Here is an 11027-nt window from a genome sequence, read left to right as displayed (position 1 = left end):
GTGTGTACGAAGACATGACTTCAGTAGAATGGAGACAGTCATCAAAAGAAAAGATTAAATAATCACAAGTTTAGCTCAACTACATGTCAGGTGCTATGATGCCGTCACATCATCAATGTAAAGCCTTGGAATATGTCGATCATGTTATTTTGCTTTGTTAAACACCCTCCTTTGAGACAACACGCCTTCCTGGTACTCATTGTGTGGTTTGTGGTTTGGGTATGGGTGTAATATTCTCGAAAATGGGGGCACTAATTCATCAGTAATGGCTGCTGTTACAATAACACAAAAGTACTAAACTTTGCTGATGCTTGTGAATTTTTCTGCATTTACAGAAACTAGAAAACTAATAGGCATACAATGCATGTAATGTAACACTGATAAGAAGGTATGCTAGTGCGAGAGGGTTTTCATGTAGCTGCATGTGGCTGCTCTAGAGATTTTCTAGCCCATATTTTGGTAATGCCCACTTCCGGCTGTGTCACCAAGATTCAACCCTCAGTTATCAGCCAACAACTAAAGGACAACTGAGCAGTTTGCTGCATTTAGACATCTAGAACGTGAGGAATTACAGCAGCACTGTCGTAATCACAGCCCATAAATGTCTGTTCAGTCCATCGTGCATGTACAAGAGCACAATGTAAGTGACAGTGCAGGGTGCATTATTCAATATCGTACAGATGTGTGTAAGGAAGAGCAAGAACAACCGGACGTTCAACGCAGATTAGCTACCCTGCATAAGGGAAAGTCTCATTAGTGCATATTTCAGCACTGCAAAATGGACAATTTGGGTAGAAGCATTCACCATCATCGTACTTTTTTGATGCTGAAACTACCACAGTGCATAAGAAAGATGCTTCATTTACCTTACTAATATTGCCCATCCGCATTGCCTTATATGGTCTTACAGGGGCATTTATGAGTGCAATTAACAATTAACATTTGTATTTATGAAAGACACATAAAAATGCAAGATACACAACCCCTCACCCATGTGTCAGGATTCTGTATTTGGCCTTTTACTACAAAATAAATCAAGCTTTGCAAAGTGGTTTCTTTTTTATGTCTATAGTCTTCTACCCTCCAAAAATGGCTTTGTGTGTGAGTTAGAGATAAATTATTTGTTTTTACGAGTACAAAAATTTGGTGCAGTTGGGGGGTAAGTGATCCCTAGAGTTTAAACTCTGGTTGTTTCTGCTGTTTTTTATATTACATTGTTTTAGCTACCTGCTATTCTGTGCTATTGTAAGAAAGTCACTTGTACAGTATGTCGTCTTATATGTTTTCTGTTTAATGTAACCAGATTTGATTTGATTATTTCAATATTCCTGGGTTTTCCTGTTGCCCAGTGATCAGTTCACTCAGCAGTAGATACTGAACCTGAATGATTAATCCCATAAATGTCTCACAATTTTCATGTAATTGTTTTGATCTCCAGTAACCTCAAATGGGTTTCAACATTTGGCAGATAATGTTGCTGTGCATATGGCATCACAGTGAGTCTGAAATGAAAATTAAGTAATAAGCAAACCTGTTTTCAGAGCAAGTCTTTATTTTCATGCAGAAGCAAAAGACAGGAAGGATATTATGTTGGTTCCTGGACATTATATAGAATACTGGAGCATTTAGACACTGAGCTGTAAAAGAAATCCCTTCATAAAATATCACCATCACTGGTATTTTTGTAACACAATGCAGAGGTGATTTCTTGCACAGAAGATCCATTAAAGTTCACCTTTGTGAATCAAAGCACAGTTCAGGTTGCTCTGGGTACCGACACTCTGTAGAGTGTAAACAACCTCACACCACAGATAGGGGTTATACATTCTGTACTGAACAGAAATCACTCTGAATTTTTCATATGGTGGTATCAAGATCTCATTTTCCTGTTTATATACAGAAAAATTTGATATATCAGCCCCAAACTGGGTGTGAGTTTTGAAACAAGTCTTGTTCCCAAAATTGACATTTGCTTTGGCATCCCAAGAGGAGGAGGCAAACCTGCCAAGTCGAACTGTTGTTCCTTTGGGGATGTTGTGATAAAAGTTTGCAGTTCGTCGATATGTTATCATATGAGGTTGTTGCTTTTTTTTAAGGCACTGAATGGCAGTGGTCAAAAAAAAGTAAAGGGACGTGTATTGGAATTTCCCGTTCTCGTAGCTTCCCTTACCATTGCTGACAGCCTCATTAAACTTAGTGTAAATGTCATTGCTTGTGTAGACCCATGTGGCAACTGCCTGCTCCTTATTAAGACCGTCGCCTGGTTTGGCCCTGTTCTGTCCCTCATACCAGGCATTCCTAAACTCTGTATTTGTATTCATCTCTTGGACAAGGTAAAATTCTTTCACCAATTTTGACATCTTCTCAGTGCAGTATACGCAAGCATCATCAACGGAATCAAGAGCCATGTCTAAAGGCAAGACCCAGGAGCACTGTGGAAGCCAGAGGAGAACAAAGCAAGATAGAGGTTATAAATGTCCAAAAAGAATTATTAGAGCGTACGTCATATCTTTAAGTTTTAGGAAATTGGTAGAAAATCCAGTTTACGATGCTTAGCATCAATTTATTGGTGGATTCAGGTCATCACTGTCAGCAGGCCTCACAGAGATGGAGAACTAAACAATGTCTACATAACAATGAAAACTAACCCATGCACATTCATGATTTTACCAAGAAGTGACATAAATAATGAGAAAAGAAATGGACACATTTATGACAGACTGTATTTTATCACATGTTAGCTGAGAGTAATACAAAATGAGCAAAAGCTATAGATGGCTCATAGTGCTAGATAGCTAGCTAGGTAGCTAGATAGGTAGATAGATTTGAAGATTAAGCCTGTACTCGGGTGTTATTTTTAATTATATCATTCATTCACCTATTCTTTTATTTATTTCCACATTGCTTTGTTGGTTAACAAGGATTCAGGGGCCAAATAAATGTATGTATGTATGTATTTATTTGTATACTTGTAACTCTCCACACCTTCACTTGTGTCATGTCAGTTCCAAGTCAAGAAGAGTGACTAATTCCTGTGTGCTGTTCTCATTCAGGTACAGTATTTACATTTCTAAATTTTTACATTTACATTTAACCTCTTATTACCACTTATTTTTACATTTACATTTAAACTCTTACTTACTTCCTTTTTCTAATTAAAAGAGGTAAGTTTGAACTGGCTGTAAATGACTGATACTAGCGTCATTTGTCATGCATGGGCTGCACTATGGCAGTCTGTGTTGATAGCACTCCCTTGATTACCAGCCTACACTACTTTCAGACCAACTATCAAACATTTTTCCTCTAAGGAAACCTGAGGAAGAGTATCAAAGTGAATAATTGCTCCATACTAAAAGAGACACAGTTAGACACAGTTGTACAGATGTGCATTAGTCTGGAGTTCTTCTCAACATGTCACAAACACTTTTTGGTGAAATATGAGTAAAACTACTGGGTACATACATAAATGATGCTAGTGTTGAATATGAAATCTAAGAAGTTTAATGCTCTCAAACAAATCTGTTGCCTTTAACATTAAATAGGATCTGTGATTAGCAACTTAATTTAATGTGGCTCTCATTTACTGGAGGATCAGGGTAATATAAATTAGTTCAGAGTACCTGTACTGTGGCTAATGTAGCTGCAAACACGAACAACCTTATTGCCCTCTTCATTGTCTTGTCCTCTGTGTCTTACAGCGATAAACAAAAAAAAGGAAATATCAGCATCATTAAATGTTAATGTTTAATGATGTTAGCTGCTCTAGAAACAAGCAGCTAAGTAGTCTAGCTACTCTTTTCTCACACCAAATAGCCAATACAGATGTATGAGAGAGAGAACTGCTGTGTATACCTTGTACACTGTGCAGTCCCAAGCTTCTAAGCTGAAACTAAAGATTTCAATTGGTTCACCATTGTTTGATGCTTTGAATTTCACCAGCCTTCTCAGTCAGATCTCGCCTGTAAAAGTGATTCTGAATCGCAATGCAAGTGACTGGGTGAAATAATGATTAAATGAAATTACTTACATCAGTGAACGTGAACTTTTGCTCATCAACAGCTGTCCCCAGCTAGGTGGTCTGTGAGGGTACTCAGTCTCTTGTTTTTATTAATGTGCACTAAGGAAATGGCAAACTTGCTTAGTCGCTTCTGAGGCTGCATAGCATTCTGTGACCACAAGTGAAAAACCCACGGTGTTCCTCTATGACTCATTTCTCATAAACTAAAGGGAGTGAACCCATTAAGCCCACCCAAATTTAGGTTTTACATGTGTTGTGAATAATATGAGAATGTGAAAGATATGTGTATTGTTTTCCAATAAGGTGTGTATTAGATTGAAGAATACTCTCATCCTATTTACTTGTATGCTGATCCATACGTTTATAGCCAAAGTAATGATTGATCCAGAGCTAATATATCAGGTGAGTGGGTCACCAGATACCCAAACCATCCTCACAGAATGTATGCATCAGTTTGAAGAAAGACTGATAACTGGAGTATTGGGCCAAGATGAAAGATTCGCGGGTTCTGCTTATGTCAGCCACATCTCCCCTTGGCACCACTTATAGCTCTTAAGCCTCATTGGGAGTAAGTGCATGGTGAACTGCTCCCTAGATGGTGTAAGGACTCAGGCTTTGTGGGACACTGGATCACAAGTCTGCCTCATCAATGAGACCTGGAGGAGGAAGTATATCCCATGGGCCATCTCCCCCTTGTTCAGCAGAGAAAGGTGAAGCAAATGCTCAGAGAAGAGTGCAAAGCATTTGCCAAAGATGATGAGAACATAGGGTGCATTCCTTCCCTACAGCTGAAAATCAGACTCACCGATACGACACCGGTAAGACGCACTTATGTTTCTGTGCCTAAGCCACTGCATTGAGAAGTCAGATAATATCTAGAAGATTTATTAAACAGGGGCTGGATCAGAAAATCCAGGTCACACTACTCATCACCCATAGCATGTGTTCATAAGAAGTATGGAAGCCTGCGTCTCTGTAGCGATTATAGAGAGCTTAATCAGAAGTCTCTGCCTGATCGCCATTCCATTCCCCGTATACCAGACATGCTTGATAGCCTTCATGGTAGTGCCTGGTTTTCAGTGTTAGATCAAGGAGGGGCCTACCATCAAGGATTTATGGAAGAGAGTAGCAGACCACTCATTGCCTTTATAACACCTTGGAGCCTATGAGTAGATACGCATTCAAGTTTCAAGTTTCAAGTTTAAGTTTATTTAGAGCCCAATATCACTGTTTACAGTCTCAAAGGGCTTTACATGCCCACAGGATTACAACAAAACAGAGCAGGGTGGCACCCCCTGACTTGATCCTCATAGCGGGCAAGAAAAAACTCCTCAAAAAACCCAGACGTTAGGGAAAAATAGGAGAAATCTTGAGAAGGACCACAAAGAGAGGAGACCCCTTCTAGGCCAGCCAGGCGTGCAGTAGGTGCCAGCCCAGAGGGCAATTTACAAAACAACAGAGTGATAATAAATGAGAACACAACTGGTAGGTAGTATGAGGAATGACACAACAGCATGGGGCTCAGTTGGGGTGGACGGCACAGCTGTAGCAGCGCAGGAGGACACGAAGCCGCAGCAGCCATCGGGATGACGGTGAAGAGGGATGGCATGGAGGGTGGGGGGGGGGGGGGGGGGGGGGGGGACACCTAAGAGAAAGTAGCCACATTCACACCAGACACTCATGCTCAAAACAGATGAGCCACAGCCATGCAGGAGATGAGGGAGGGAAGGAGAGCAATTGGAGTAGCGGCACTTAACAGATGAAATAAGAAAAGTAATTTTATAGATAATTTTGTATTGAAAGTTGCAAGAGTAGTAGCTGAGGAGGGCGCAGGAGGAGCAGGGCCACGTGGGGGAGCAGGGCCAGGGACAGCAGGGCACAGTCATTCAGCCGGTCAGGGGAAGGTGCCACATCCAGGAAGCAGGCGCAGACATCGACCACTCACACAAAGAGAAGAGAGCAGGTTAATGACAGCAACTGATCAGGTTAAGATAAGAGCAGAGGAGAGGAGAGGGAGGAGAGAGAGAAGATGAGAGGTATCTAAGCCGGCAGCTACTAAGCTAAACTATGCCAGGAGAGACTACAGCAGAGACTGAGCTATACCGGAAGATTAGTTTGAGACTATGCTATCATACGACACGGAGAATAAATGAGTCTTAAGTTTGGTTTTAAAGGTAGCAAGACAGTTTGCCTCTTTAATATCTATAGGTAGGCTGTTCCAGAGAAAGGGTGCGCGGTAGGCAAAGGCGCGATGGCCAGCAGACTTCTTTTTAACTTTTGGAACAACTAATAATTTAGCAGCCTGAGAGCGCAGGGTGCGGGGGGGCGTAGAGTGTAATTAAATCAGAAAGATAGGCCGGTGCAAGCCCATGGAGAATTTTAAATGTTAATAGGAGGACTTTAAAATCAGCCCTCATGTGAACTGGGAGCCAGTGAAGGGAAGCCAGGACGGGAGTGATGTGATCGAACTTCCTAGTTCGGGTCAGGATTCTGGCAGCAGCATTCTGGACAAGCTGAAGACTTCTGGTGCTAGAGGCGGGCAAGCCAGAGTACAGAACGTTACAGTAGTCGAGGCGAGACGTGACAAATGCATGGACAATGGTTTCTGCATCAGCTAAACATAGTAGGGGCCTAATTTTGGCGATATTGCGGAGATGGTAAAAGGCCGTTTTGGTAGTGTTCTTGATATGAGTGACAAGCGAGAGACTAGAGTCAAAAATCACACCAAGGTTTTTAGCTGTAGAATTTTGCGAGAGAATGCAGTTGTCAAATTTTAATTTAAGATTACTAAAAAGATGCTTATGCACAGGGGGTCCAATGACTAGCATTTCTGTCTTACCTGCGTTAAGCATCAGGAAGTTTGAGGACATCCAATTTTTAATGGCACAGAGACACGCCTCAAGGTTAGCCAATTCAGAGCGGTCACTGTGCTTGATTGGTAAGTAGATCTGAGTATCATCAGCATAACAGTGGAAGTTAATGTCATAGCTACGAATAATGTCTCCAAGAGGGAGCATGTAGATAGAGAAAAGGAGAGGGCCAAGGACCGCCCCCTGAGGGACACCACAGTTAAGCTCTCGATACTCAGATGTCACATTATTGTAGTGGACACACTGCTTTCTCTCTGAGAGATAAGATTTTAACCAAGAGAGCGCCAGGCCACGGATGCCAATTTGATTTTCCAGGCGCTTTAACAATATGGTGTGATCGACTGTGTCGAATGCTGCACTCAGATCGAGAAGAATAAGTAATGAGGTATCACCAGCATCCATGGCTAGTAATACATCATTAGTCACTTTAGTTAATGCGGTTTCAGTGGAATGAAAACGCCTAAAGCCTGACTGAAACACTTCAAAGAGGCTGTTGGAGGACATATATGCGATGAGTTGCGCAGCGACAATTTTTTCGAGTATTTTAGAAAGAAACGGGAGATTAGAGATTGGTCTATAATTATTCAAGCTTTCTGGGTCGAGGTTAGGTCTTTTAAGTAGGGGGCTAATCACGGCTGTTTTGAAAGCAGAGGGTAGAACGCCCGACTTAATTGACAAATTTAAAAGGTTGAGGATTGTAGGGCCGAGGATCGAGAAAAGTTCTACGTAAAGTTTAGGAGGTAGGGGATCGAGCAGGGAAGAGGCTGGTTTAGCGGAGTGCACCAGTTTGGAGAGCGCGTCTAGGGAGATAGGCTCAAATTGGGTTAAAGAGTGCACATCCTGATTAGGCTCTGGGGCAGCGATGGGGAGTATACCGGCGCATTGATTTTGTTGACTGTTTTTAATATCACAACGGATTAAGTCTATTTTTTGTGAGAAAAAATCGACAAAGCCGCATGCGGTAATAGAACTGGATTGAGGGGAGTGATTCTGGGTCAATTTTGATACTGTATCAAATAGAAATCTCGGGTTGTTTTTATTAAGATTAATTATTCTTGAGTAATAGGCGGATTTGGCCGTGGAGAGGGCACATTTATAGGCTATTAAGCTATCATGCCAGGCGAGGCGGAAGACCTCCAGCTTAGTGGCGCGCCAGTTTCGTTCAAATCTTCTGCATGCTTGCTTCAATACACGTGTATCATTATTAAACCAGGGTGTTCTATGTTTACTCCTATTTTTTAGCGTTAATGGTGCTACTGTATCTAAAGCATTGCGGAGGGTACAGTTTATACTGTCTGTCAGATCGTTCAAAGACCCTTGTTGATCATTGAGAGAGCTGAGGGCAGCAGGAAGTAAGTTAGCAAGTGCGGCAGTGGTGGAAGCATTAATGCGGCGGCAGCGACGAACCACGGTGGAGACTACAGGAGGAGAGGGGAGCGTGACCTGGAAGGTGACAAGAAAATGGTCAGATAAGGCAGTGGAATAGGGAGAAACAACCACATGAGAGACGGTTAGGCCGCGAGCTAGAATAAGATCTAAGGTGTTGCCATTGGAATGAGTGGGCTCGCAGACGTATTGGTTGAAGCCAAAAGTGTCTAAAATAGAAGTAAATGCTTTATTAAGAGAATCAGAGCTATCATTGATGTGGATATTAAAATCCCCCATTATAAGGATTTTATCCACCGTAGTTATAATGCTAGAGATCAATTCAGTGAAATCATCGAGAAATTGACTATAGGGCCCAGGGGGCCGATAGATCACTACTATGAGGAAGGGTGAGGTAGAGCAGGATTGTTTCAGAGAGAGCAGCTCAAAGGAGGTAAAATTTGGTGCATTAAAGATGCTAGGCGAGAATTCAGTGTTATAAATTAAGGCTACACCCCCACCTTTCTTCGCTGCTCGAGCAGCATGTGAAAAGGAATAATTGGGGGGTGAGGCTTCATTTAAAGAAAAATAAACATCTGGCTTCAACCAAGTTTCACACAAACCCATCATGTCAAGGCTAAGATCAGTAATAAGGTCGCTGACCAGCAAGGCCTTGTGGGAGAGTGATCTAATATTAATAAAACCGAACTTCAGGGTTGTTGGGCTTACAACGATCGAATCGGAAGAGGGGGTCAGTTGAATAGGAATTAAGTTATTGTGGGAAATAGGCTGTCTAAATCTAGGCCGACGTGGTCTGCGAGGGCGTGAGAGTACGCTAATAGCAAAAGCCAAATTGCTGCTGACAGAGGGATGACCATAGAGCGAGTTATGTTGAGCAACTAAGGCAGAATGAGGACCAGGCTCACAGAGGGAGCTAGTCTCTGCTGAAGCCCCTCCACTAAATGAATAACTAGTCAAATTAATCTTTGCCTTATGCTGGAGGAGAGGAGTCATTGGTTCATGGAACTCAGCAGCCTCTGAGGGGATTTCATTAGCAGGTTCTGTAATCACCTGCGACCTGGCCCGCTCTAGTGGAAGATGTCATAGCTGACTCAGACATCTATCTATGTTACCTGATAAAACAGCAGCGCCATGCACATTAGGGTGCAGGCCGTCCGCTTTTAGCAAGCCAGGTCGACCCCAGAACGAGGGCCAGTTATCTACAAAATCAAATCCCTGATCTAAACAAAACTGCGCCAGCCAGCGATTCAGTTGCAGTAATCTACTATATCTTTCGTCGTTACCCCTAGCTGGTAGAGGGCCAGAGACAATTAATCGATGCCGACACATCTTTCTGGCGAAGTCACAAGTCCTAGCTATGTTGACTTTTGTGACTTCAGATTGCCTCATTCTAATATCGTTGGTGCCGACATGAATAACGATATTGTCATAGCTAGTGTCTGTGTGGTGTGCCTTATCGATACGGCTATTCCTGTTTGCCAGCACCCTAAGGTTAGCTTCTATGTCGGGAGCTCTGGCCCCGGAGAGACAGGTAACAGTCGCTGGCGTTGCTAATCTAATCCCTCGGGTCACTGAGTCCCCTATAACTAAGGTACGGGGCTTGGGGCGGTCGTGGGAGGTGGAGGACCCGGGCCGGCAAGCAGGAGAAACAAGAGTAGCATAGCGATTCACCACCGGCAGCGGTTGTGAGTCGGGCCGTACGGATGACGGCTGGTGTCGGCGTCGGCGAGACCTCCTGCCACTCATGACCGTAACAAACTCCTTTTCCGCCGGCGAAACTGCACTAAAGGGAGAGACTGAGCCGCTAATCGGCTCAGAGGCTAAACTAATGCTATCTGGGGTGCCCGTCGTATCTATAGTAATAAAACTAGGGCTAGCGCTGCCTTGTTCTAGCTGACGGACACGTCTCTCTAGGAGAGACAACTTCTCTACGAGAGCGAGGCAGAGAGAGCAAGACATAGTGGCAGATAAAGAGAGGTAACGTAAACGTGAACTATCAACACACTATTGCTGTGCAAATAAGGTTAGCAAGAATGCTAGGCTGGTGTTAGCACGCTAGCAGCCAAACAGTAGAAAGAATGTGTTGATAGGTAACGTTAACGAAGCAGACACAGAGCGAGATTAAAACAAGCACACAATATTACAAGATTAGAAGCGCAGCACAACGTAAATGTTAGAGACAGACCGTAGAGCAGTGACGAATAATCAGCACAACAGCAGCAGCAGGCTTGCACAGGTACGAACCGGAAACCGGAAACGGAGCGGAGTTTGAAAGAAGCATGGAGGAATGCCTGATTGGGCTTTGAGATGAAATTTGTCAGCCTTATCTTGATGATAATTTAGTGCATAGTCGAACCTTTGATGATCATCTGAGAGATGTGAGGAAAATGCTTCAACGCTACCAGCAACATTGGGTTAAGTTGACTGTAAAGAAATGTGAGCTGTTTCAAAACCAAGTTAGGTTTCTGGGAAAAGTGTCAAAAGAAGGGTACACAATGTATCTGGCGGAAATAGCACCTGTGCAAGACATGAAGAACAGGAAACCAGCTACACTGGGTGAGTTGAGAAAAGTGTTAGGGTTCATCTCGTACTACAGAGCCTATATCTCAAACTTTTCTTGTATTGCCAAGCCTCTCTATGCTCTATTATGCTCTGAGAATTCGACCAGTGATACCCCAAAAGCAAGTAGGAAACAGAAGGCTGGAGATAGACAGAAAAAACAAAGACAGGTTCCCTCCCACCAGCGCATGACC

At 42.9% G+C, this 11027-nt stretch overlaps 1 protein-coding gene across 1 annotated transcript; it reads right to left on the bottom strand.

Annotated features, from left to right (window-relative positions):
- Window positions 1-1724: 1724 nt before the first annotated feature.
- LOC115816060 (ecto-ADP-ribosyltransferase 5-like) lies at window positions 1725-10020 on the bottom strand. Its single transcript, XM_030779030.1, has 2 exons — window positions 9946-10020; window positions 1725-2432 (listed from the first exon to the last, which is right to left on the bottom strand). The coding sequence occupies exons 1-2, from the start codon at window positions 10018-10020 to the stop codon at window positions 1725-1727; spliced, it is 783 nt and encodes a 260-aa protein (XP_030634890.1).
- Window positions 10021-11027: the final 1007 nt, after the last annotated feature.

Source organism: Chanos chanos, chromosome 7 (assembly GCF_902362185.1).
Source record: "Chanos chanos chromosome 7, fChaCha1.1, whole genome shotgun sequence".
NCBI classification, from domain to species: Eukaryota; Metazoa; Chordata; class Actinopteri; order Gonorynchiformes; family Chanidae; genus Chanos; species Chanos chanos.
The sequence above is the reverse complement of the archived record's forward strand: the minus strand, read 5'-3'. Positions and strand labels throughout refer to the sequence as shown.